This window comes from Podarcis filfolensis, assembly GCF_964270895.1.
Source record: "Podarcis filfolensis genome assembly, chromosome: 2".
NCBI classification, from domain to species: Eukaryota; Metazoa; Chordata; class Lepidosauria; order Squamata; family Lacertidae; genus Podarcis; species Podarcis filfolensis.
In genome coordinates this window covers 90502273-90530165 of record NC_139605.1, presented here as the reverse complement: position 1 = coordinate 90530165, position 27893 = coordinate 90502273, and the positions used below count along the sequence as shown (strand labels likewise).

At 44.5% G+C, this 27893-nt stretch overlaps 2 protein-coding genes across 9 annotated transcripts in view; one reads left to right on the top strand and one right to left on the bottom strand.

The window, feature by feature from the left end:
- The first annotated feature begins 811 nt into the window (after positions 1 to 811).
- Positions 812 to 24830, top strand: NUP85 (nucleoporin 85). The gene is made up of 19 exons (XM_083598182.1): positions 812 to 975; positions 4225 to 4318; positions 6015 to 6177; positions 6544 to 6614; positions 7477 to 7520; positions 8566 to 8635; positions 10150 to 10271; positions 10898 to 11032; positions 12636 to 12758; positions 13794 to 13925; positions 14311 to 14417; positions 15071 to 15154; positions 16816 to 16881; positions 18468 to 18619; positions 18708 to 18825; positions 21515 to 21615; positions 22839 to 22990; positions 23729 to 23815; positions 24635 to 24830. Exons 1-19 carry the CDS (start codon positions 943 to 945, stop codon positions 24734 to 24736), a joined length of 1956 nt encoding a protein of 651 aa, XP_083454308.1. The 5' UTR covers positions 812 to 942; the 3' UTR covers positions 24737 to 24830.
- GGA3 (golgi associated, gamma adaptin ear containing, ARF binding protein 3) overlaps positions 24728 to 27893 on the bottom strand; it is a 29945-nt gene continuing 26779 nt past the window's right edge. For all 8 annotated transcript variants that reach the window (XM_083598142.1, XM_083598144.1, XM_083598148.1 and 5 more), the window contains one exon: positions 24728 to 27629. In XM_083598142.1, the coding sequence (XP_083454268.1) occupies positions 27519 to 27629 (111 nt within the window). In that variant the 3' untranslated portion in view covers positions 24728 to 27518. The remainder of the gene's footprint in view (positions 27630 to 27893) is intronic.

Below are 27893 nucleotides of genomic sequence, written 5' to 3'. Positions count from 1 at the left end.
TGTTGTTGTTTCTGGGCACAGAGTTTTAGGGAGTCTAGATAGATATTGCAGTTCCAATATATATTGGAAGAAATGCAAGGACAAGTGAAAGCTTTGCAGCCCTACATCTAGCGGACACTGCAAAAAGTATTCCTCTCTGCTGCCACGACTACCCTAACAGCGCTCTTTCCAGCTCCACCACCCCAACTGCAACAACATCGCGGCGCTGCTGTCTCAACCACTTATATAGTTTCCCGCCGAGTCGACTTAGCTCTCTGAATCAGCGCCGTTTAATTTTGAGGCCCTGCAGAGTGCCTGTCTCTCGAGCACAGCCGGGCGCCTCAAACCCGGACCCTTTCCAGCTCCCTCGGCCTTCGGAAGACGATATGCGAAGGAGCAGCAGGAATTGCATTTTAAAGGGTTTGAAGTTAGGTTTTAAATAAAAACAATTTAAATGAAAATCCTACAGGCAGCTTGGAGGACAGCCCCCGAGGCGGGGAACGAGGCATCGCTAATTTGGGAGAGGAGGAACCTAGAATTACGAATTTTTTGCATCAGCGGATTCCTTTCCGCGTCAGCTTTTGCATTGCTCCCGGAATGGACGTGAGAGATAGCGGCGGAGAAAGAGCCCAGATTTCTCTCTTATGTTTCTCTAGCGTCAACTCTCTCTTCAGTCCTGAGGAGCAAGAGGAAGGGGGGGGGAGCTTTATAAATGAAGTTCTCTCTGAAGCGCTGTTGTAAACGGAGAGGCGAGCTCCTCTATCAGTTTCCTATCTCTAGGGGTGGAAAAGAGGCGGCAAAAAAAACTCCACATATCCCTGGGCCCTCCTCCCGTACGCATGCGCGCGAGAGGCATGGCCATTGGCTGGGCTGTCCCAGGGAGACAAGGAAGCGGCTGCTCGAGGCTGGGAAAGGAGCGAGGGCAGAAGCGGATACCGGGAGTTTGTGCCTCGGCTGGGCGGCATGGAGGAGCTGGATGTGGAGCCTGCGGTCACTGTGCGTCGCTTAAGCGTGTCCCTCGCTCGGGGTGTTTGTGGGTCCCGTGGAGGGAAATGGGATCCGGGGAAGGAGGTGGGGCTGCAGGTGTCGGAACGGAAGGCTCTGATTTGGGGTCACCCCCTCGATCATGGGCAAGGAACTTGAGAATTGTAGATTTGGAAGGGACCCAGAGGGTCATCTAGACCGACCCCCTGCAATGCAAGAGTCTTTTGCCCAGCGTGGGGCTCGAACCCGTGACCCTGAGATTGCTCTACCGACTGAGCTGTCTCCATTCGCCTTTGTGTCGGAATAGGCAGGTTTAATAAGTTTCCTCCTCCACCAACACCACCAACCTCCTCTGCAAAGTGAGCAGAGGCAATAACGTCGTGACAGGGCCAGTTTTATCTTGTCTCCGGCCTTTCTTGCAAGGAGCTCAAGGCAGCATGCTGTGCCCCCCTCCATTTTAGTTTTACAGTTATAACAGCGCTGTGAGGTAGGCCTGGCTGAAGGATAGGGGCGTTGCTCAGTGAGCTTCATGGGGTGTGCGTGGAGGATGTTCATTCACATGCTTAGCCTGACCCCAAACACTCCACTTCAGAGGCTTGCTACAGTGGTACCTCAGGTTACATACGCTTCAGGTTACAGACTCCACTAACCCAGAAATAGTACCTTGGGTAAGAACTTTGCTTCAGGATGAGAACAGAAATTGTGCTCCGGCAGCGTGGCAGCAGCAGGAGGCCCCATTAGCTAAAGTGGTGCTTCAGGTTAAGAACCGTTTCAGGTTAAGAACGGACCTCCAGAACAAATTAAGTACTTAACCCAAGGTACCACTGTATTTACCTTACACCCCACATCTCCATCTACTTGTTGCCAAAGAAGCATATAACAGATCCAAAGCATGAACAAACAAAATCCTGACCGGTGGCCCTGTTCCTCAAGGCTTGGCCACTGACCAAACTGTGCCTCCTTAAGCTGTGCAGTCTTAAGGGCAGCTGGCAGCTGGAGCCAGTTTGCTTTTTCTGGCAGGGTGTTGGGAAGCCAGCTCCCCACCTGCACTCCTTTGGCCAGTGGATGGGATCAGGCCGGGAGGCAGGGAGTGCCAGTGGCAGAGTAGTTAGAGCAGTGGTTCTCTTAAGTTTTTTCTCTGAGCCATGCTTTCGAAATAAAAATTTGCTCATACCACACCAAATTTTTTATTGATGGTACAATGGGTTCTCTTGTTCCAAAAACTCCCTTTATTCATTCTTCAGCTCCAACACCTAATTAAAAACAATTCTGCTGGACAGCCAGCAAACCTCCGAGTGTAGGAAATGTTTTGGTTCCATGTAGAATCATAGAATCATAGAGTTGGAAGAGACCACAAGGGCCATCGAGTCCAACCCCTGCCAAGCAGGAAACTCCATCAGAGCACTCCTGACATATGGTTGTCAAGCCTCTGCTTAAAGACCTCCAAAGAAGGAGACTCCACCACACTCCTTGGCAGCAAATTCCACTGACGAACAGCTCTTACTGTCAGGAAGTTCTTCCTAATGTTTAGGTGGAATCTTCTTTCTTGTAGTTTGGATCCATTGCAGAGTCAAGCAAATAACTGTGTTTTTTAAAATTTTTATTTCAAAACAAAAAAAAAATTACAAACATCAAATTCAAAATCCATATTCATTTTCTGACATAAGCCTATTACATAGATTACCTAAATTAAAATATATCTAAATGCTCTAGGCTTCCTTTTGCTATATGTAAATACAACACAATTAACAAATTATATTATAAATGATGTTATAGGTTCCCATATACCCCCACTCCCCTTCACCCATGTGTGATCTCAATATTTTACTTCTTCCATCTTGTTGTGTTGTTATATCAAATAACTCTGTTTTTAGTGGTTCTGCTTTGATAAAATTCACAATGTACACAGCCTGATCTAGAACCAAGTTCAAATCAGCTACAAGGGTCTTGGTGATTAATGCCTCTGTGTAAAAAAAAAACCTCAGTGATTTAATACTACATCTGGATTTTTCTGTTTGATGAGTGCCACTGTCCTGATACCCCAGTCCAAAGATGGGCTTGTGGGAGTGGTTTGGTGCAGGCATTATTATAAGAAAGAGTTAAATTTACAGTAAGTCACCCAGCCAGGCCTCACTGCCATTACAGATGCAGGATGGACACTGCAGCAGTGAGAGCTTGCCGTGACTTGTTTGCACTCAGGCAGATGTTTATACAACCCTTATTCCCAAAGCAGCATACTCCGTTTGCCCCAAACCTCCCATCAAAGCTGGCTAGTGAGGCCATACGTGGCAGCTATCCAAGGCTTCTCCCCTCTCTGGGCCTAAAGCCCAGCATCTCAAGGACTACGGATAAGCATAGCATCAAAGCAAGTCAATTAATGTATATCAAAGCAAGGAAACAAAAACATATATGAGCTCATTCTTGCAGCAGCTGCTCATTATTTCGGCTGGTTATCTTGACTATCAAGATGGCATTTGCAGGCTTTCCATAACATTTCACTTTGGTTCAACACAGCTACCAAGCCTCTCATATTCCCTGTCATACATGGTGCTCCATCTGAAAAAAATCCAATACAAGAATCCCATGAAATCTCATTTTCTCCTGTCACACTAGTGTGGCGCACCACACCCTTTGAGAACCACTGGGTTCCTCAAGCTCAGGGGTCGGAGCCCAGAGCCCAGCAGGAGCGACAGCTCCCATCATCCCTGACCATTGGCCATGTTAGCTGGGACTGATATCACATGGCAAGGCAAGCAAGCATGTCCAAGATCATAGTAGGCAGTTGGGTTTGGTGTTGATTGAAGATGTAAGGGTGGGTGTGTGTTTTAATGGATAGAACTTGTGAGATGTTCTTCATAAGAGGGTCACTCTCTTCATTCCAGCTTTTGCTGCTGTCAGTGTATGTACAGTGGTACCTCAGGTTAAGAACTTAATTCGTTCCAGAGGTCCGTTATTGACCTGAAACTGTTCTTAACCTGAGGTACCACTTTAGCTAATGGGGCCTCCTGCTGCTGCTGTGCAATTTCTGTTCTCATCTGAGGTAAAGTTCTTAACCTGAGGTACTATTTCTGGGTTAGCGGAGTCTGTAACCTGAAGCGTCTGTAACCTGAAGCATATGTAACCCGAGGTACCACTGTAATTTAAGTTGCAGGTTTTTTTTTAAAAAGTGTACTTCGTAACAGATGTGTTTTGATTTCAGCATTGTTATCATATTTGCCTGTCTAATTCCCTTCCTTCCTTCCTTCCTTCTGTTTCAAACAGCTGATTCCAGAAATAAATTCTGACAAGAAACAGTTATGTTTCGAGTGGGGACCTGGGGAGATGCTGGTGTGTGAAACATTGTTTGGATCAACAGGTTGGTAACCTCTGTTACTAATGTGTATGTTTTTGTTGAATTAATAGTAGTGAATAGGCCCACACAAGTGCAGGGATGGAAAACCTCGGGCTTAGGGATTGAATGTGGCCCTCTGGGCCTATCTATCGGGCCCTTGGAACCATCACCAAGCATTTCTGCGTGGCAGGAATGCATCCCTGAACTCAGTTAATGATTTCTCTTGCATGCCTGGGTGGAGACAAGAGAGGGATGTCTGAGTGTTGTAGACACTAGCAGACAGTACAAAGGTGAGGTTGTCATTTGTTGCTGCGGCTACTTTTAGTTTTGGCCCCGCTCATCACTGGTATGTGGCCCTTGGAAGATCACCCAAACGGAAATGTGGCCCTCTGACTGAAAAAGGTTCCTTCTCCATCCCTGCCTTAATTCTAGCAGAGTGTTGATGTGGAATTGCATGCGGTGGGCAGGAGCATCCCAAGACAGCAAAAGTTGGTTAGAATTAGCTAGGAAAGAGAGATTAATTAGAATAAAGGTGAGAGAGAGAACAGAAGGACACAGAAATAGAGATTTATAGTTTTAGACATTGCTGGTATTAATCTTACTGGGAATACTGGTTAAAAATCATTGTCTGGTTATTGTTTAATTTATCGATAATTATTTATAACTACTTTGGCATTCAACTACAATCGCATCTTTTTCGTCCCTCAAAGTAGACTTGCTAACTGGTCCTCCTGATGCCCACTGATGTACATCAAATATCTTGGGCCACTGAACTTTCAGCACAGGCTGTATTAATGAGTTTCAGACTCAAAATGCCTGGGTACATGTACGCAACACTTAACATGGCTTAATTTAGTTCAAGGGCTAGGGAACCTTTTTCAGTCCATGGACCACATTCCCCATGGGCAAGTTGCCAAGCATGGCATCCCTGTGGCAGACAGAGCCTGAGGCACAGGTGTCTGTGGTTAGAGGCAAAATTGGGCAGAGAAGGTGTCACCTGGACTGAGAGAGGTGGCCTGGGGAAGGTCCACAGGGCCAGATAGAAAAGCCTGGAGACCCACATTTGGCCCCTGGGCCTGAGATACCCCTCCCTGGTCTATATGCTTTAAGATAGGAATGGCAAACCTATCAGCACCTAGGTGGTAGCCCATGTTGGAATCCCATGAACGTGGTTCTGAACTCTTTGTTAGATCACTGGGACAAATTGTAATGAATTAAACAGCAGCCTTGTTCAGATATTTGCAACAGCAGTTTTCAGACTGTGCTTCTAGGAAACCTGCGAGATTATCAGAAATGGCAGACAAACTTCACTACATGACATTTTGTCTGAGGCAGTGGCATGGCCCAATAATCCTGGCTTAATACCCCAAATGAAATATGAGTTCACCCTCAAAAACATCCTACACAAAGCTTCAAGGGTGTAAGATTCCCCCCCCCCAGCATATAAATAATGGCAAGAAAGATCCCAAGAATGAGGTCAGTTTATAAATGAAATGAAACACTAGTACAAGAGTGTGTGTTAAAAGCATTCACGCCCTTGCCTTTACAGAGCTTGCATGGAACAGAGGGAATGTAGAACTACTTTGGAATACATATGCACCCAGATAACCTCAGCGTTTTTTGTTGTGTCCCACTGTGTTGTGGGGCTGATGCGCACATTATTCCCATGGTGAACTAACAGTGTTTGGCTGTATTAAAACTTCTTTGTGATTTGTTTCAGAGGGTAAAGAGAAAAGGCCTGACTGCCCCTATGTCTACGTTGTTCGCAAAGATCTAGATATATACTCTCAGACTTTGAGGAAGCTTTTCAATGAATCACATGGGATCTTTGTTGGCCTTCAGAAGGATGAGAAGGAAAAGCTTGGGAAGTCAAGGACTGCCCAGTAAGTGATCTAAAAATCTTCATGTTCTGAGATCATCCAGGTAGGGCCAGGGTGCTATAGTGATTTACTATTTGATTTGCAACAAAACCCTATGAGTGTGAGTGTGCATAGCATTGCAGCCTCAGCATATTGATCTTACTCAATCTGAATGTTTCTTCTGTAGCCACTGCTATTTTCATAAATGTTCATTCACTCGCTGTCTACCAGAGGTAACACCCTAAATAATGCTGAGGGATACCAGTGAGGCAACAGAGAGTACATTTAGTTCATACTGCTTTCCAAGCTCATGCATGGTTCTTGGAAAGGGTCTGTCCGTAATTTTTTTCTTTTTAACTCATTCTAATCAGACTCTTCTACTTTTGTCAGGTTGGTTCGAGTGAGCAAAAACTACCGCTCAGTCATAAGAGCCAGCATGGAAGATTCTCATCAGTTAGCTAGTAAGTTGTCCTACAGTGTTAATGTGAAATGTGGTGGACTCGAGTCCACAATATATGCATTTTTTTGTTTTGGCAAGCTGATCCAAACGTATGAATTTATTGTGTATACTTGTTTATAAATTCTGTTGATTTTATTTTAAACAGCTTTATTATGTCTTACTTGTTTTTGAGATTTGTTGATTATATTTTGAGAAACGCTATTTTACGCTATTTTGTGTAAACTACTTAGAGATTTTTATCAAGTGGTCTTTATGTAGGTTTTGTAATCTATGCTCTTCATTCAGTGAGCTACGCTACTAAGTGGTCTGTATGATATAATTTGTGAGATGATAACAATAAGAAAGTAGTCTGAATGGCTCATGAAATTGAGCTGGTCTTACAAGAAGTCAGTTTGGAAATCGTTTGAATCCCAGGCTCCACTGGGGCCCAGAAGGTTCAGGTGATGGGACCTTGGCACAGGAATTAAGAACTACAGCCTTTTGAATGTAGCTGATAAAAGTGCTAATTAACTAAGTACACTGAAGAATGTACAGTGGTACCTCTGTTTAAGAACAGTCCGGTTTAAGAACGAATCAGTTTACAAACTCTGCAAAACCAGAAATAGTGTCCCAGTTTGAGAACTTTACCTCAGTCTAAGAATGGAATTTGAACAGTGGAAGGGCAACGGCAGCGGGAGGCCTCATTAGGGAAAGCGCGCCTTGGTTTAAGAATGGACTTCCAGAACGGATTAAGTTTGTAAACTGAGGTACGACTGTACTGGTCTCTCCATACAGAATGGTAGATCTGGAGTGTAAATGTTTCTTTGGCTCAGAGAGCTAAGAAAAAGGAGAAAACCCTGACTTGTATATTTTTCTTTTGTTAGTTTCAACACAGGACCCAGCACTCCACATGCAACACAGCACTGAGGTAACCTAAATATTTTTTTTGGTCACATTTGAGAATAACTTTTTTGCTAGCATCCGCCACAGAGCTTTGCAGCACTGCTAATTTCTATTCAATTAGTTTTTTGGATTCTGTCAGAATCCCAACTGCTCTTGTTGCTTAATTGTCTTGGAAATACAGGCCTACCTTGGAGGTGTTGTGGGTTCAGTTCCACACCACTGCAATAAAGCACTGACAGAAATTTTCCAGAAAGAACAAGTGCTGTGATAACTTATTGTTATCTAGCACTGTCAGCAACTGCAACCTGTCATAAACTCAGTTCTAAGCTGTATTCTTATTTATTAAATTTCTGTGCCTCCTTTCATCTGAACGTCACAGAGCGATTAGCAATATATTTAAAGTATTGCGATATATTCTGTAAAGTGGAGTTCATCTAGTTGTGCACAGGATATTACTCACTGTAGTTTGATCTTTGTATTTAAAAAAATAAATTAAAAGGAGATATTTAGTGCCTGTGGAAGCAGCCAGATACTAATAAACCATGGCAAAATCTTCTGAAGTGATATCCTATGCTACCAAAAATGCTTGCTGTTCTTGGTGGCCAGCCACGCAAATTTGTTCTCACCACTGAGATTGCCTCTTAAGAGGCGTAGGGTCTTGTGTAACACAATGCTGAGTTTCAAAGGTACTCAAGACAGCAGAGGAGCAAGCACAAACCTCTGGATGAACCACTTCCCTACCTCCAGGAAAAAGAGGGAGGAAGGGATGCTTCAGATTCATGCCTACAAGGTGAACTTTAAGAACTGGTGTAGTATGTGCTCAATCATTTGTGCCAACCAGCAACCTGGCTGCTGCATTCAGCACTGGTTGCAGCGTCCAAACTCTCTCCAAGGGCAGCCCCACGTAGAGTGCATTGCAGCAGCCTAGCCTTGAGGTTGCCAGAACGTGGATCCCTGAAGCCAAGCTGCCTCTGCTCAAGAAAAGCTGTAGCTAACATATTCATGTGAAGTTGACTCCAAGCTCAACACGTTAGGTGTGTCATCTTTAAATTGGCGTCTGTTTTCCTCAGGTGTCCACTTTGTCTGCGATGGAGTTGATCTGGAATCTTTGTGAAATCATGTTCATCGAAGCAGCACCAGGTGAAAATTGGACTAAAATGAAGTCAAAATGGCATGTTTTTTGTGTTGGAAGTATCTGCAGGTCGCTTTTTTTTAAAAAAAGAGATACAGTGGTACCTTGGTTTTCGAACGTGATCTGTTCCGGAAGACCGTTCGAGTTCCGAAATGTTCAAAAAACTGAAAACACAGTACAGAAGCCTCAAAATGTAAAACTCAAAACAGAAAACTCAATACGGAAGCCACATTTCATGTTCGACTTCCGAGGCACCTTCAAAAACTGAAGCACTTCCGGGTTTTCGGTATCCGAAAACTGAAACGCTTATCAATGGAGATGTTCGAAAACTGAGGTACCACTATACAAGAAGAAGAGGAGGAGTTTGGATTTGATATCCCACTTTATCACTACCTGAAGGAGTCTCAAAGCAGCTAACATTCTTCTTTTCCCTTCCTCCCCAACAACAAACGCTCTGAGGTGAGTGGGGCTGAGAGACTTCAAAGAAGTGTGACTGGCCCAAGGTCACCCAGCAGCTGCATGTGGAGGAGCGGAGACCTGAACCCGGTTCTCCAGATTATGAGTCTACCGCTCTTAACCACTACACCACACTGGCTCTTAAGGGAATGTCCTCAAAGTTATCTCCTTCACCGCCCCCTTATGTGCCCAGATATGTCACAGAGTGAAGGAGAAGCCTTGCCTTCAGAGCAGTGGCTGGTGCTTCAAGGATTGGCACTCTTCAGGCAAGAAGCGGGGCAGCCTAGATGGGATAGACTGGATGGAGGCACTTCTAAGGCCTCGTCCAACTCCAGCCTTGTCTCCAGAGCTTTCTGTAGTGCTGCAACCAATGGCCCGCCTTGCTTTGTGTGTGTTTGCTCTGGATGGTCAGAACGGTGCCAGCATATGCCATGTACCCACGTATTGAGGGTGGAGGGACGAATTTGAGGTGACTTCCCATGACATGTATGCCCAGCGAGTTAATTCACATGTGAGCTCATTACGGTAAACCTGGATAACCTTCTGTGTAGGAAATGGGTTTTTGTTTGAAGTTGCCCACAGAGCATCAGCGAGCAAGTAATGAGTGACATTCTCCAATAACATTAGCTAAGGCAGAGCAGACAGCATTTATTCTCATCTGTGGGCTAGCACAGTAGGTTAAAGGAGAAGAGAGTAAAAGCATGTGAGTTTATGCACCCTTTTCGGAAGCATAGTCCCTTAAGCTCAAATATTTTTGTGCATACTCGAAAAACATAAGAATCGGGGGGGGGGGGGCGTTAAGATTTCTTTTCTGGCAAAGCAGCAGCAAAAGAAGAGTTTGGACTTGATATTCCGCCTTTCACTCCCCTTAAGGAGTCTCAAAGCGGCTAACAATCTCCTTTCCCTTCCCTGCAACAAACACTCTGTGACGTGAGTGAAGCTGAGAGACTTCAGAGAAGTGTGACTAGCCCAAGGTCACCCAGCAGCTGCATGTGGAGGAGCGGGGACACAAACCCGCTTCACCAGATTACGAGTCCACTGCTCTTAACAAATATCTTTTTTGCAGCTGGTTCTCTCCTGCGTCACCTCCTTGACTGGGTTCGTCTTCATGTGTGTGATGTGGACAACATGCTTTGCGATGTTCTGAGGAACGAAAGCCCCGCAAAACACAAAAACTTCTGGGATGCGGTGAGTGAGGAATTTTCTTAGCCAGAAAGCATTTGCTTCACTTCCCCCACCCCCCAGAAAGAAACCTAGTTCGAACCAAAAATAAAGGGCTACTAGGAACGAGTTCTATGAAATGTGCAAGATCTTTTTAGTTTAAATCAAACAGAATCATCATGAGGAAGGAAGACAGTTACATGTTAAGCATCTATCAATGTAAGTTGGAAGTGCTATGTACCAATAATATTTTTTTGAGCTGATGTTTCAAGACCTTTCCCCAGCAAGATATGCACAAGGGATTTGAGTGCAAGGCAGTAGTTTGTAGCTGTGTGATTGCGATAGATCACTCTGGGTGCAGAGTGAAGCTGGAGGTATCGATGCCGATGTTCTATCTAGCAACAGACGCACGGTCAGGTCTGCATAATGGCAGCATGTTTTTTTGTGGTAGGAAGAGGAATAGTCCTTTACATTTGTGCTACTTCATGGCTTGGTCGATTGGACTAGTCTCTTCTTTAGGATGCTTACTTTTCATAAGCTGCTGTATGTGCCGCTGCAGCTGCATGCACATCGATTTAATATGTTAGTATTAACATGTTGGTGCTTTCTTGGGTTCAACTCAGTTGCAAAAACCTTGCTTTTTGCTTTTGCAGTTAACTATCTTGGTGCTGCAAGGTCGGATGGACGAAGCTCGGCAACTGCTTTCTAAGGAAGCCGACACCAATCCCACTTCAGTGGGCATGTGCAAAATTTTGGATGAGTTGATGAAGAAGATGCCTGTTCTTTGTGTATGTAAGATGTTCTTCTCACGCGCAGTGCGGTTTCTTAATTCCGTCACTTGGTGAATTGTCCGAAACCGGTTTGGTGGTTCAGATCGCGATACCAGTTTCAGACATTTTGTGTTGGCAATACATTGCAGTGGTCAGGGAGCCACGATGTCTTCCCGGCTCAAATTGCGTGCAGATGGCAAAGGTGCAGGCAGGCAGAAGGAGCCTGAGAAGGTTCTTGGGCTCCATCTTCCTGTGCCTTTGAGGAAGCCAACCCCCCAAGGTGGGGAGGAAGAAGCAGCCGAGATACATTCCAGACATCGTAGTACAGTGGTGCCCCGCAAGACGAATGCCTCGCAAGACGGAAAACCCGCTAGATGAAAGGGTTTTCCGTTTTGGAGGTGCTTCGCAAAATGAATTTCCTATGGGCTTGCTTCGCAAGATGAAAATGTCTTGCGAGTTCCTGCGGGGTTTTTTTCCTCCCCCCCCCTTTTTCCCAAGCCGCTAAGCTGCTTATCAGCTGATCCGCTAAGCCGCTAAGCCGCTTAACAGCTGGCCCGCTAATAGCGCTAAGCCGCTAAGCCGCTAATGGGCTTGCTTCGCAAGACAAAAAAACCCGCAAGACGAAGAGACTCGTGGAACGGATTCTTTTCGTCTTGCGGGGCACCACTGTATATCAGCATATTGCACTATTTAGCTGCTGATATATCACAACGTTGAAAACCAAATATTGCCCAGGCCTACCTGCCACTCTTCCTCAGAAGAGCCCGGGGTGATGTGTGCAAAACATGCAAACAAAATACAATGCAACAGCTGTCAGCTGAAAAAAATAATGGTAACAGATTAATTAAAACAAATGCGTGCACTGCTTATTAGGAGCACACCTCTTGCTTATGGAATTGAGAAGGCCTGGCAATGTTCTGCTTGGCCGGTGTTAGCAGCTTATGCATGTGCCTGTTTTTTGATTATATGAAGCTGCTTTCTTTTGAGTCAGACGATTGGTTCCTACAGCTCAGCACTGTGAGGGAGCTCTGGCAGGAAATCTCCAAGGTCTCCGAACGAGTTTTTTCCAGCCACGTTACCTGAGATCCTTGGCAATGCTCAAGGTTGAAACGGGGACTTTCTGCAGCATGTTCTTTCTGCCACTGACAAGGATTAGGTCATACTTTTTCATACTGCTTTCATTGTTGTAGGAAATAGGTTTATTTTGTCTCTGTGAAATAGTCATGTAACCTTTGGTGCACTTTCAAGAAGAGAGTTGCTTCTGGGTTTCTGATATGGGCTTATGTATTTCCAGACATTGTGGCGAGGGGGGAGTGCAGTACATATTTGAAAGGAAGTTCTATTAACGTGAATGAAATTGATTATGTGTAAATGTTGACAGAGGTGCTTGTCAGCGGAGCGTTATCCTGTTGTTGTTCTCCATCCCAAGAAAAAAGGTTAATGATACAGTGCTTGTTTTGGCGTTCCAACATGTGTGCCCCATTTCATTGGATAAAACAAAATTTCAAAAAGCTTTCTGTTCATGCAGAGTTGTTTGAAAGCACTGTAAATTATAGTGTAAGAGAGATCTAACACTAGGAAAATAGGAAACCAAATTGCATGTTTGTGTCTTCCTTACCAGCCTAGCAACACCCAGACTTTGACGGAGATGGAGCTGAAATGGCAGCATTGGCATGAGGCATGCGAACGGTTCCTAAAGGATGGGACATTTGCTTCTAATCCGCACATGGAAACCCTCTGCAAGGTGGGTAAGATTGAAGAATGAAATATTATGGTTGACCCCATTATTGAGTTTAAAGCAGTTTGGGGTATAGGTTCTGCAATTGCATTGAAGACATTTGGAGCTTGAATCGTTTGGCTGTATTCTTTTCTGTCATATGGTGATCTTGGGCGAGTCACCAATACATCAATATCTTGATTTCACTCGTTTGTATGAGTCATAAACCCGACAAATGGGCTAGGACAAAGTGTTTGTGCGTGGAAGGTATATTTCATTTATTGGGTCCCTGTTCTGGAGCCAGGAGGAATGACAGACTCTCAGAAGTGGTCTATAAAACCGTAACAGTTCTTACTAAGGCTGAACATCCTTACTGAGAATGATTCAACATCATGTATATTCTCGGGTGTAACAATTTGGGGCTGCTTATTAAGCGGCGCGCTCTGCTGAAAGGTTGCGTTGCTAGTACAGCTAACACTCTGCTGCTGCACCCAGAAAAGGCTACCTCCCTAGTTTTGAAACATCAGAAACACCTGTAACTGAAGGGGGAAAGCTAGGAGAGCTTGCTCATGCCCTTTCTGGCACAACTGCCTTATAGAGTTAGCTCAGTTGGATCTATTAACAGTCCCCCAGACTAGAAGGAATACTGGGGTGCCCAAGGAAATACTAGATCCCAGGTTCTTGAGACAAGATGACCTGTGTTTTCCAGCCAGATACATCACTTGCTCTTCCTTAACACACCCAATCTTATACTTCTTTAGCATGAGCCCTAGCAGCCTAGGCTTGTGGGCTATTACCAGAATCCCTAAGCTTGACAAATACTTATTCCAGACCCCAACAGCCCAATTATATGAAGCTTTATTCAGAAGAGGAGGAGGCAAATGGGCAAAGCAGGTTAAAAATAAACAGGAGCTCTGTGGTTCAGATCTAACTGTGCTGCGCGAAGAACTTAAAAACGGGTTTCTCAGTCTACTCAGTAGACTCAACAGAACATAGTGGATCAAATGCAGATGGGGGATGATGGGAAGGAGCACTGAAGTGGTTTGTTTTTTCTTCGTCAAGATCTTGGTGGGAGATGAGAGCGCCATTTTAGAGAAGAAAGACCTCATGACTAATTGGTACCATTTTCTGGTAACCCGGCTGTTGTACTGCCACCCTACCGTGAAGCATGTGGAACTCCATCTCTACGCACAGGTAACTCGGGGGGGGGGAATCACTTTTAGAGTAGAGCCGGCCACAACCTTTGGGTCACCCAAGTGGAAAACGGCTGGCAATCCTGTCCTTTTGCTCCACCCACGGTTTGCCATGCCTTCTAGCTCATGACAGTGGGAGGAGGAAGTGTTGGGACTGTAGGTGAGCGATGCTCAAGTACACTGGGTATATCCCAGGCAGAGCCATCTGCCCTTCCTGCCACCAACGCTCATGAGAAGCTTAAGTAGCAAATTTTTGAAAACCACCACACTTTGTACCAAATCCTACCTGATCAAAAGAGGGCCTTCATTTCATAATTGTCTTGCCTTGACCTGGGAAAGAGCATCCTCGGTCTTGAGTAAACCCTACCCCTTTCTGTATTCTGCAGTCGAGCATGGACCTGTTCCTGGGAGCAGAAAGCAGCCCTGAGCCTTTAGACATCATCTTGCTGGCAGCCTTTGAATTAGATATCCACCAAGTGATTAAAGAATGCAGGTGAATATTGTCATTCTTGTCTGAGAGCCTTTGGCCAGAATTCCATCAGCTTCACAGTCTGGTATCCCAAGTATTGTAGGGCCCAAATGAATTCTTGCAAAGTAGGTTACTGCATCCAGGCCGGAGCTTGAGGCATCTCGTTGGGGGTTCAAAATCTGCTTCTTGCGCTGCCGCTCAATCCTGTCCTTCCTGCCCCTTGCCTTTCGCTGAGGCGGGGAGGACAGGAGAGCCTGCAAATCTGCCTGCCGAAGCTCTGTGTCCAAAATTCCCTTTGGGGCTTCTTTTGGGGTGCATAGCGCCCTTGTGCTCTCCCCAGGACTCTATCGACTATTGAGCCTTTCCCGGAGGTTAAGGCTCTCGCTCCGTTGCCATTAGCGGCCTCCCCAGAAGTCCATATCCTAAGTATTCTAAGGCCCAAATGGATTCTTGCAAACATCGTGGTGGGTGCATAAACGGGAATGAAAATGAAGAGCTGGTGGAGCTAAGAGCTTCGTGGCAAAAGCATGAACAGAGAAAATGAGATTCTCTTAGGTGCGATAACGTTTGCTAAATTGGGCTGGGGAAAACTTGTCAATTTTCAGAAAGCAAAGAAATAGTTTTGTGTGTTAAATTATCATTTTGCCTTCCCTCCCTTTCGCTCCTTGTATATACAGCATTGCCCTGAGCAACTGGTGGTTTGTAGCCCATCTGACAGACCTGCTGGATCACTGCAATCTCCTCCAGTCACACAACCTTTAGTGAGTTACCCTTCCTTGGTGTTTTTGCGTTTTATCTGTCAGTGGTCAGGCCATCCCTGTGAGTGTGGTGTTTGAGAGGTCCCTTGGCGATCTTGTGGCAACCGGCAGTTCAAAGGCAAACATGTTTATTATCTGTCAGATAATAACTAAGATGATTCTTAAATGTCTTTGCTTTACTTTTAAAAACTGCTTAGTTTTAAGTTTCCTTTTTTATGGTAATGCTTGGCATTTATTTAGCATTTTAAAAGTGCTTCATCTAAATTACAATTTTATTAATCGTTTTACATATCTGGGACTGAGACTGAGAGTACACAAGGTTGCCTAAGACAGTTTAATGAACTGGAGACACTTCACTCTACTAGCTCTTACTGACAAAATGAATCTAAAGTGCTTATTCTTTTGGAACCGTCAGCAGTGCTGTGACATAGATGACAGAATATCTCAGGGCAAATCCATCTGCTTTTGTTATACTCCCTAAGGGATGGTTAAGCTCTTAAACTCCCACTAGAATCTTGTTCGAATAAAAATGTTTTTTGGGGGGGTAGAAGTTGTTGTTACATCCTGTCCAACAACTGCTGTGGTTTTTTCACAACCAATTGCTTTGATCATAGTGCCTAGCAGTTCATGTTATTAGTCAAGAGCGAAAGATTTTGAATGTGGACTATATTTCTACATACGCATTCATCTTGGAAGGTTACAAAAGTCACAGATGCAGACTTTTAATTCGTTCGTTTTCCCTTCCTGAAAGCAGTGATGGAGAGAAGTGTAAATTGGTCTTTAGACTGAAATGTAGTCAACCTTCTGTTGCTCCCCTTCCCAATGATGGCAGAAACCTTTATGATGAACCCTTTGTCACTTTAATTCTGAGTGATTTTGGTGTTCTCTAGGAGGGAGAAAATCACTCAGAATTAAAGTGACAAAGGGTCCATCATAAAGGTTTCTGCCATTTTCTCTTTTCTCAGCTAAGTGATGTAAGTCAGTCATCATTGGGAAGGGGAGCAACAGAGGAGGGAGAAGGGGATGCGGGTGGCGCTGTGGGTTAAACCACAGAGCCTAGGACTTGCCGATCAGAAGGTCGGCGGTTTGATTCCCCACAATGGGGTGAGCTCCCGTTGCTCGGTCCCTGCTCCTGCCAACCTAGCAGTTCGAAAGCACATCAAAGTGCAAGTAGATAAATAGGTGCTGCTCCGACGGGAAGGTAAACGGCGTTTCCGTGCGCTGCTCTGGTTCGCCAGAAGTGGCTTAGTTATGCTGGCACATGACCTGGAAGCTGTACGCCGGCTCCCTCGGCCAATAAAGCGAGATGAGCGCCGCAACCCCAGAGTTGGCCACGACTGGACCTAATGGTCAGGGGTCCCTTTACCTTTTACCTTAGGAGGGAGAAAGTCACAACAGAAGCTGTTTTTGATAATGGTTAGGGTTAGCTCAGTGCTTGCCACTAATTAGTGATTATGCTGTCCGCCGTTTCATTCTTGTTTCACTATTTGTAGAATATGAAACGTATGTGAACTACTCTTAACGGTGCAGAAGTGATGTTGACACAGAAGGAGACTGGGATTTTAATAACTTTGACAACAAAAGGACTAGCCGGAGCAGCCCTAAATTCAGTGGAAGTGATTACATGGAAATGGGATTTTTTAAATAATGTGTTCTTCTTTTAGTTTTGGTTCCAATATGCGTGAATACCTCCTGCTGGAATATGCTTCTGGACTCTTCTCTCATCATAGGTAGCAATCTTGTTTATTTTTTTAAAAAAAATATGTTATAGTATTGTGAAGCAGGAGGAGAGATTCTGTTCTGAAGAAAGAGAATAGTAAGACTCTGAAACATGAGGAAGGGTTGGTTATGCTGTATTAAACTCATGACAGTCGTTTAAGCCATTTTATGATAAGTGCTACTCTAAACACTACCTCTCTTCTTACAAATTTAAAATACAGTACTGTATGTTGTTACCAGTATATTATTTTACAGAGACAGAAAACGGCCCATTAGCTCATCACTCTCTTAAAGATCAGAGGCCAGGGTAGTATTTAGAATAGCAGTTACCAACAAATGGCTTCTAGAGAAGAGTAAAAGCCGATTTAAACCCAAAGCTAACTTAACATAAGGTTCCCCTGCTGCATTATCACCAAGTGCCCTGTAATTTTTAATATACACGCATTCATGTTAGCTTGAGCACCAAAATGTTTCACTTGCAAATTTTTACTTTCCAGAAGCTTGCAGGGCATGTGGCATTTCAGACCGGTGAGAACTCTAGATGTTCCTTGCATAAGGGATTCCAGTGTAGAGTAGAGGAGCAATCCAGACAAAAATCCGAATTCTTTTTTTGTGTGCTCAAGGCATTTCTTAATTTGCATCTGTTGAAGCTGAGCATATGGGAGCCTGACTGCAGTTGCTCTTCAGCTTGAGTGATTGATTGATAAGCCTAATTGGTCAAAGACTTGCGAGTCAGGCTTCTAAACATATCTGCTTCAGTTAAAGTTAATTGTGGCTAACAGTGCAATCCGAACCATCTCTACTCAGAAATGTCCTTATCAAATTCAGTGGTGCTTGGTTAGCTAGGTAAATAAGGTTAGGATTGCAGCCTTAAGTCCCTCTGAAATAAACACTACAAAATAATCTTGGCTAATTTAAGTTCCATACATCAACTGAAATTTGTTTTAACTGATATAAATGGTTACAAATATTTTTTTAATTTTTTTTTGTAAATGGTTGTAACCGGTCCTTGCTCTTTGTGGTAAAGCCCGGGCAAGATTTCTAATACATAATAAAATAGTAATTTCTTTAGTGGGACATGGTACAAGTAACTATATCTGGATATTAACTTTATATTTCAAGATTTAAACAGTTTGCATTGACTTCAGATTTCAATGAGTATTTTAAGGAATGTGAGGCTTTCATGTTCACAACTTGCGTAACCCACAAAGGCCAGAATTTTAAAAGTTCAAATTCTCATTCTTTTTATCAGAAGTATCACTGCATGGACTAAGGACGATGATCTAGGGGAGGAAGTGCACATGAAAAGTGTTGAGCGTACTTTTTTCTTTTCAGAGGCTGCTCCCACAGAATTCCACGCCGCCATTTTAGCTTTTCGTTTTGAAAAGCTCCCACTTCAGTTTGCCCTGTGAGCTTGGTAGGGTCTGTGAGGGCAGCTTCTGCAAAAGGAAAAGCTGGAAAGAGTTTGTGCGCAGAATGCGTGAAGACAAGCCTTTGGCTCGTGGTCTGTGTGTCGTGAAATGGCTTCTAGTAAGTTATTTTGTGAGAACTGCCTTCTGAAAAGAACTGTTCAGTCACTCACATTTCTCCTTTGTAGCTTGTGGCAGCTTGCAGTAGACTATTTTGACCATTGTCCAGAATTTGGCAGAGCGTACTTGGAGCATCATATTGAACGGATTCCTCTGGACACAGAGCATAAGGCCCTCAAAATACTGAGGATCTGTGAGCAGAGAATGATGACCGAGCAAGGTACCTTTCTTCATATATAAATGTATGTATATTTTTAATCTGTTCATATAAACACCATTTACTGAATGCATCTCTTTCCCCTCCCAAGTCCGTAGCATCTGTAAGATCATGGCTATGAAAGCCGTCCGGAACAATCGCCTCGGCTCTGCCCTGTCCTGGAGCATCAGAGCAAAGGATGCTGCCTTTGCTACCCTCATATCAGACAGGTAAGTCTTGCTTAAGGGGAGAGCCATTTTGTCCAGCAGCAGTAACAGCAGACTATTGGAAGACCAACGCTTTCGTTCAGAATTGGCTTTTGGACCTGCATGTTAGAGGTGGGTTGGGCAGGGTCCCTTACACAAAAGAGGGGTAAGCTGCAGAGCACATAACAAAAGGTAAAATGGGAGCTCACCCTGTCACGGGGATTCAAACCACCGACCTTCTGATCGGCAAGTCCTAGGCTCTGTGGTTTAACCCACAGCGCCACCTGCGTCCCATTAACAAAAGGTATTGCAGCATTAATGTGCACATAGCCCTTCAACAGCCATTGCACACAAGAGCAGAGTGGGACGGGAGTGGCACTATGGTCTAAACCATTGAACCTCTTGGGCTTGCCGATCGGAAGGTTGGCGGTTCAAAGCCCTGCAACCCACCTGCAACGGGGTGAGCTCCTGTTGCTCTGTCCCAGCTCCTGCCAACCTAGCAGTTTGAAAGCACCCCAGTGCAAGTAGATAAATAGGTACTGCTGTGACGGGAAGGTAAATGGCATTTCCATGCGCCCTGGTTTCCGTCACGGTGTTCTGCTGCACCAGAAGCAGTTTAGTCATGCCGGCCACATGACCCGGAAAGCTGTCTGTGGACCAACGCTGGCTCCCTCGGCCTGAAAGCGAGATGAGCGCCGCAACCCCATAGTCACCTTTGACTGGACTTAACTGTCCAGGGGTCCTTTGCCTTTCTTCTTCTTCTTTTACACAAGAGCAACTGGGTGAGGAACTCTGAGCTTCATTTCTGGAGTATTGCTGTTAACCCAGAACAGGATAACAGTGTCCATACTGTGTTGCTTCTCCTTCCAGTGGAAGTCATATGCTCCAGTGTGTAGCTTTGGAGAGAGTGACTGCACACAGAAAGGGGTCCCGGTCTTGCTAGGCTGTGACATACCTGCAAGGCAAGAAACCTCCACTTCCAAGCTGTGACCTGCATATGCTAATGACCAAGCAGCAATCAGCATTCAAATACTACACCCAGGGGGTTAAACTGGCTCTTTTTAAAAAAAAGGGGAAGTATACTGGTAGCTCTGGTTGCGAACGGGATCCATTCCGGAGGCCCGTTCGCAACATTAAGGAACGCAACCCTCAGCAGCGCGTCTGCGCATGCGCGAGCAGCAAAACTCAGAAGTAACCCTTTCCTGTACTTCCGGGTCGCCACAGGACGCAACCTGAAAAAACGTAACATGAAGCAAACGTAACATGAGGTAAGACTGTAGCTTGAGGCTCGAATTCCTCTGAAACTGAGAGACACAAAGTACTGCACTCAGGGCAAATCCAAGTTCCCATTTGCAAGCCCTCACTTTGAGGGGAAATGCTTTTGTCTCAATCCGACCCGCGGATGGTCCAGGAATCGCGCGTTTTTACATGAGTAGAATGTGTCCTTTTATTTAAAATGCACCTCTGGGTTGTTTGTGGGGCCTGCCTGGTGTTTTTACATGAGTAGAATGTGTGCTTTTATGTAAAATGCATCTCTGGGTTATTTGTGAGGCATAGGAATTAGTTCATTCCCCCCCCTTCAAAATATAGTCCGGCCCCCCACAAGGTCTGAGGGACAGTGGACCGGCCCCCTGCTGAAAATGTTTGCTGACCCCTGGTTAAGCAAATTGGAAAAGCTTTTAAAGATCATTTGCTGCTCCTACCTGAGGGGGTTTGGTCAGGTAAAAAGACAAAACTATAGTCATCTCATAGTTTATTATACCAGGGGTAGGAAACCTAAGGCCCATGGGCCGGGTCGTTTAACTGGCCCACAAGCCGCCCCCGAACCGAGCCGCCCACTTGGTGAGTCTCCGCGTGCTGCGCTAAACCAGCACAGCGCGGGGACTCGCTTCCACAGCGCCAGAAATCGCATCTGTGCAGACGCTGGAAATCGTGTCTGCGCTGAGGCCGGAAATTACAGCAATCTGGCCCACAGAGGGATCTCTACTGGAGTGAACTGGCCCAAGCAAGGTAAACCCCTGGTTTATACCTTACCTGAGGGTTGGTTTCTGGAATTTCGCTCCACTACGTCATCTTTAATAACAAAGAACCTCTCATAGGGCAGTTTTGGGAAGGGTGCTTTCTTGATCAGGGATTTCCAAATTGCTACAACTGCTGGTACGCCAGGAGAAAAAGAAAAAAGGAAGCATCCAGCCCTGGCTCTGCCTCTTTCTAATCAGCCTCTGTTGAGATGGATAATTCTGCCTTGGCTGTACAGCAGGTATGACTGGCTCATTCCAAAATTGCTCAGAGAGGCAGCAGAATTAGCTGCCCTTAGAGGACGCTCTGTCTGTAAAGTTTCTCCATTCAGGCCGCAAAGTTTCTCCATTCAGGCCGCGTGTTGAAAACAATGACTCCTGAAGAAACATGGGGTGGAGGGAGGGTTCCTTTGAAGGCAGGCCTTTGCACGCACTTTAAAAAATGAAGCTAATTTGAAGAGTTAAGAATGAAGTGTGCCTCTCAGTTCAATTCAGGGGAATACATGTGACTTGATTATTAAAAGTTTAGGAAGCACTGTTCTCAGTTCCAGGCGGCAATTCCATTCACAATGGCAGGTTTTGAGTCTTTAGAATACTTGTTTGTAAGAGGATGGCATGTTGAAATGAAGTAACAATATGAACACATTGATGGTTCGGAGTGGTAATAATCTTCCCACCTATTCCGCCCCCTCTAGATTTCTGAAGGAGTACTGTGAAAGAGGCTCTTTTTCAGACTTGGATCTTATTGACAACTTGGGACCATCCATGCTGCTTAGTGATCGGCTGACATTTCTTGGTGAGAGCGATTTCTTACAGCCTCTTTTAAAAAGGAACGGCATGGTGCGCTGGGCGATGACACCACCACTTGAGGAAAGCGGACTGAAATTCATTTTGAAGTGCATGTGTGAAGCAGTGCAAATTCCACATCTCGGAACAACCATGAAACCACTTGTTATAGCCTTGCTTAGCTGGAGGACATAACAGTAGTCTTATCATGAGTAACTAGACAGACTTTCTAAGACGTTTTCCTTTTACGTCACAAAGGGCATATTTGTTTTTTTAAAAACCACAGGAAACAAATGCTTCCAGATGTGGTAACACTAATGTTGCTGGCTTGTATCTCAGACAACCACAGGAACGGATCCTTCCTCTGTGGGCCTTGCATCAGTGTGATGGCGAATTGAATTGAGGTTTTCTTATTGATAATCCAGTGGAGGTTTCAAGGATTCCAGGGAACTAATAATAAAATAGGAAAACGTGGCTGGATCTGGCAATATGTAACTTACTGATTTCTTTTTTAAAAAACAGAAATAGTTAGAGGGAATGTGACACAGCCTAATCATTTTCCCAGCCTGAAGGCACTTTGAAACTAGATAAATTAATCCTGCAACTGCCCTGGGTACAGAAGTGCAGCCATATAATGCTGAAGTTGGCATCAGGGTGAAATTGAAAACAGAAACCGTCTTTAACTTCTGAGTTTCTGCCTGTGTTTTCATGTTCTTATTTAGCTTCTCTAAAACTTTAAGGTCTTAATAAGATTTTTTTTCTTACTAAATGAAAGGTGAGATTTTCAGGGCTTTGAAAGCTGGTCCAGTTTGCATCAATAGCTGAAAATACTTTTTAAAACTCCCTGAGATGTAGTGATTGTTTTCTCTTTTTCTCAGCCTTTGCCATCCTGGTGACTTCCAGATGTTTTGACTGGCAGGGTTGATGGGAATTGTAGCCCAAAATATCTGGAGGGCACCAGATGTTGGCAAAGCCTGCTGTGCATTATGGAAACAGTTTGGTAGCAATTGATCATGTTCCATTGACATGAATGGGGCTTAATTAATTTTAGTAGTTGTTGGTTGCAACTGCCTCCTTTACTGGATTGCCACCAGAAATTTCAGCTTCCCTAATGACCAAGATGCTAGGTGGCCATAATGCAGTTTTAATGGATCACTCTTAAGAAATGGCTTTGCAAGCCGACGGTGTGGTACCCTGAAAATGTGACAGGGCTTAATTAATGTTTGGATACAGGGAAGTACCGGGAATTTCATCGGATGTATGGCGAGAAGCGGTTCTGTGCAGCGGCTAAGCTGCTGTTGACATTGATGACAGCTCGTATTGCTCCTTGCTCCTTCTGGATGACCTTACTGACTGATGCACTTCCGCTCCTGGAGCAGAAAGAGGCAAGTATGATATTTCCGAACAGTAGAAATACCTGCCTGTGGTGGTGATGGTCTAAGGATAATGTCCCCACTTTCCTGGGTAAATTAATCACTTGACAGGGAAGCATGTGACCCTGTGCTCCCACCCCAAGTAGCTTTCAACAAAAACACAGAGGAGCTCCAGAGCTGTATGGTTGTGAAGATTCAGACATTGGCAGCAGATAGGCAGCCAAGTGCACTCTGTGTAATTGCTAAAACTCCGCCTAGTGTTCGCAGGGGAGATGGATGTGTGACCTTCCTCTTTGATCATCTGCTTCTTCAAAGAAACAGACTCATTACTGAAAGAGCTTTAGCGTTCCTGCAGATGGGTTCAGTTAACCTTGATACTAAGCTGTAAGTCATGAAGTTTCCCCTGAGGTTCACTCTGCCCATTTCTCAAGGGCTTGTATTTCAGCAAGCTGGTTAACTCTGAATCCTTTTCAGTTGGACAAAAATGGAAATGGTGCTCTACAGAAATCAGTTGGCCTTGGTCTACAGCACCCAACCATCAATTTGCAACACTTTTCCTAAAAGCCACAACCAGGCTGAGGAAACCAAAGTGTAGATATTCAGCTTTTAAATCTCATTGGTCACTGAGATTACAACTTTCACGTTTAGATGCATGACCTGCCACACATCAGCGGCTCGAAAGTCCACCTCCAGTAAATAAATGCTGGAAGAAATTGCAGTTGTATGAAGGTAACTACTCTTTTCCTCCAGGTGATATTCTCTGCGGAACAGACATACGAACTGATGAAATGCTTGGAAGATGTGATGGCAGCAGAATCGAAAAACCAGAAGCTCCAGGTAATCTTGTCCCAGACCTTGGCTTCATATCATAGTTTGTTTGGAGGGAAACTAATCGGTCTCCGGTTCATAAGATAGCACTAAGCCATGAACCTTGGTTTTTTGCTTCTTGGAGAAAGAATAAAGCAGGAGTCGCCTGCATGTTCACAAACTATTAACTATGTTTCACCATGATGTGTGAATGCAGCCTCGTCCTTTTCCTTGAGCCCTTGGAGAAGTGCAGAGGGCTCAGAAAAATGACCTGAATTTTCTCTCACATGTGGCGTAGCTTGAGAAAAGGCCGAAACAGCAGAGGAAACATCTACTGATCCCCGCAGCCTCAGAGTGTTTTATGAAAAGTTTTGGCCGCAAGGCAGTAAAATGGAAGAATTAATAGCATGTTACATGATGTATGGCTGTTTCTAGCAAGTTGGAACTTAGCCATTTTAGAACAAGAGAAAGAAACGGAGAGACACTTGGTTCCATGCAATCCTATTTTCTGTGACTGTAGTCGTAGCCCCTTGAAAGATGCTTCCACGTGTTGAATGCAAACTAACAGGAAGCGCTTTCTTTCCCAACAGCCATAAAATAAGCTGGCAGAAGAATGCTTAGTAATGTGTAAATTGCAGCTCGCATACAAAATATCAGTTTAAATGACAGTAGATTGGCATATTTCAGGGATGATGAACCTCTGGCCTATTTTGGACCACCAGGAAAGCCACACAAATCTGCCTTACACCTGACATATATGACATGAAATGTGGGGCAGATAAAGGCAGGGCTTGGCCTCATTAAATGCTGTCCAATTTGGTGAACTCCTAAGATTCTTTCTGTTTCCAGGAGGATGATGCTGAGACCATGAAGGTGGAAATGCTGAGAATTGGTCTAGCACGAAACCTTGCACGAGCCATTGTCAAAGAAGGCACATTGGAAGAATCATGAGATCACTTTATTGGAGCAGCTCACAAACTTTGCGTCAATTACTTACTGTACATATCATGGCTGTTTTTTCTAGGAATAAATGCCATCTTTTGCACTTTTCTTTTTAAAATTGCCTTTTGTAACATAAAACAGTGGAAGAGGAAATTCCTTTTTCCAGTGAATTGAATGGAAATTGAGCTTTCTGCTCTCCTAGACTTCAACAACTTAAGATTACTTAAGGTAAGTAACCTCCTAAAGTGACCTAATAATCAACATCTAGATCTAGTCCATTTGATAATCTAAAACCAACCCAAATCTCCATTCATGCAGAATCGAGGAACAAAAATTATTTAAAACTTTTCTTACCCAAGAAGCAGCTTGTAATTCTAATTTGCAGGCACAGAAAATTTTCAGCATCCTTGCTTTCCCCTCATTCCACTGGATGAAGCTGTGCAGCTCAGTTTTTAAAATAAACCACACAACTTTCATCCAAGCCCCCATCTCCTAAGTAGCAGCCAACCTGAACTCTGAGCATTATTTAATCACAGGATGCTTCTGCTTTGGTGAAGGATCTGGTTTTATTCTGACTATGGTTCTTAAGAGAAACAATACTATGCGGTTGAGTCCTAGGAGTTAGGGATGGGGGGGGGGGAACACCCTACAGTATTAACTGGCAGCAAGGCAGGTGAAGCAGAGTAGAGAAAGCAATTTTATTGAACGTGCAGAAAAACAAGTACTTCCGAGACATATTTACAGTCTTTTGCGTGTTTGGTAGGAAGCTGCAACTTCAGCCTATGAACAAGTAACATTCATAAATAACTTCTGAAGCTTCTAACAGTACATTTCCACACAGTGAGACGACGGGATCTTGCTACTGGGCTTGTACAGCATGGGTATGGCAGCACTGCTGACATTGAGAAAGCACTTGTGCTTCCCCCCTCCCCCCTGGTTTCCTCAGTGAGAGAGAGAGAGAGACTTGCTCATAGGCAAGCTGTAGCAGTGAAATCAGCTCTCTATAGATATGCTATGGCAGCTGGGCAGACTTGCTAAGCAAAAACGAGACAGCAGAGAGACTGAAATACGGGAGAGGACCAGATCAAGAGGCAGAAGAAATGCCGCCCTGTTCTCAAAAACATAGCGGATGCTTTCCTCCCAAGTCTCTCCTTTTGTTCATATGGACCATGTCTGTCCCTTTCTGGACAGTTCCAAGTCTGTACACAAGTCTGAACCCTCCCAATAACTGCTGAAGCTCTTTATGCTGCAACAGATTAGGTTGCACTGCCTATAAACCCTTAGCCCAGTGAGTACCCCAAGCCTTTGTAGGAGACAATTGTTCCAGGTCGCCGTTAAATCTCTTCCCTGTTAAGTACAAGGTGTCCAGAAAATTAGAACGGCTGTTTGTAAGACTGGCTGAGCTTTTAAGAAATTCAGCTTAAGCCAAATTTCCACCTTCAGATCACAGAGTGGCAAGAAGTACTTAAAATTACACCTAGCAATTCTTAGCCTACTTGAGTTTTTAAAATTTTTCTAAACAGCCTTTTTTCTTCATAACCAAGCAAAATGATTAGTTCAGGACAACTGTTTTTCTGAAAGGATATTTCAGATCAAAAATAATTGTAGTAGATCAGAGGAAGTGACTACTAGACCCAAAGCAGTGATATTCACTTTATGGCTTACGTGCCATATGTTGGACTATTAGTCCGACTGACTCAACACAGGGATCTCCTCCTGGAGACAATTGCACTTAACCACTTAATATTTGGAATGAATAAAATACAATATAATCAACTCAGCACATGCATTGTCATGGCTTCTGTTTCCCCTTATCTGTAGGTCTGGTGTTTTCCTATAGCACTATGTACATTGTATATTCCTAACTACTAATACTGCCTTTGAAAGAAGAATCAAGGTCTTAGCTGCATCATTTCCTACCTTTGACCCTGATCGACAGATGCACCAAGAGTGGATGCCCTCGCTTTCTCCCCAAGCTCCCCACTTGACCAATGGACAAACTGTGCCTTTGTGACTCTGTTATAGTTTTTACCCCTCCCCCCCCCCATGGAATACAGTTGTTGAATGCTGAGGGAAAACTGACTGTAGAGCCATGTGCGTCCAAAATGTAGCAGCTGCCTAGAAAGCGCACATTGCAGAGTCAGCTGGAAGTATAAAATCGAAGGCAGCAGATTGAGAGCTATGTGTTTTTACGCTCACATGTGGCATGTATAAAATAATACAGCTTGTTGTTCACCTGTATGAGCTGTGCTGGCTTTTGGGGTAGATGTTGCCTTACAAAAGAAAACGGGAGTGTCAGGTCATGGCAGAAACCTCCCCTTGTGGAGCTTGTGTTTATTACCCAGCAAGCCTGCAGGTGGTCCTAAGTTCTGGCACCAAGGAGGTAAAAAACAAAAACAAAAAAACTGAGCACAGGAACATCTGTTAGGGCTCTGCCCCAAAGAAACTTACGAAGGCATCATAGCCCTTTGTAGACATCTGGCCAACACTGAGGGAAGAGTGCTCCGTTTCTGCTTACGAAGCTCACCAGAATGATCAGATTTCAAGTTTAGCAAAGTGGAAGATAGAACCGGATTGGCCAAAGTAAAGAAACCATCCAGGCCTCTACTTGTGGCTGCCTACACAAGTTCATGCCCCCGACTGCTTCACCCCAGAGTGCAGGAAACATTCTGGACTAAAGCTACAAGTGGAGTGGACAGGACATGTTAAACAAAGCTCAATATCGCTGCCGGATACCACTTGCGCCCTTTCCATTTCACATTCGTTCCAGTCCCTTTGGGGTGCCTCTGGGTCATAGGTTTCCCCACTGCTCAACCGGAGGGAACTGATCCACCTCCCCCACTTCTGTGCTGGGCTGGTCTCCTAACGTGAAAGTCAGTCGGTACCTCAGCCTCACCTTCTCCTGCAAGGAAGAAGGAAACAACATAAAGCTGCAGTCAAGAATACAGAGTAGAAAGATGGAGGAGCCTGGAACAAGGTTGGTGCGTGCCACGACGTTATCTGAGCACTAGCAGGGCTGAGCAATAGTTTGTCTGATACTTTACGAACCGGGGCAAGGAATTGCTGGAAAAAGAACAATGCACAAATCCTATATCCAGTTCTGTCCAAAGTTGTAAAGCTGAAAAACGTATTAGGCAGAAGAAAAGCAAGCATGGAACATCCTTTC

Coding starts and splice junctions, on each gene's coding strand:
- NUP85 (XM_083598182.1), top strand. CDS start 943: ATGGAGGAGCTGGATGTGGAGCCTGCGGTCACT. Junction 6,178..6,543: donor GGGAAGTCAAGGACTGCCCA/GTAAGTGATCTA, acceptor TACTTTTGTCAG/GTTGGTTCGAGTGAGCAAAA. Junction 6,615..7,476: donor AGATTCTCATCAGTTAGCTA/GTAAGTTGTCCT, acceptor TTCTTTTGTTAG/TTTCAACACAGGACCCAGCA.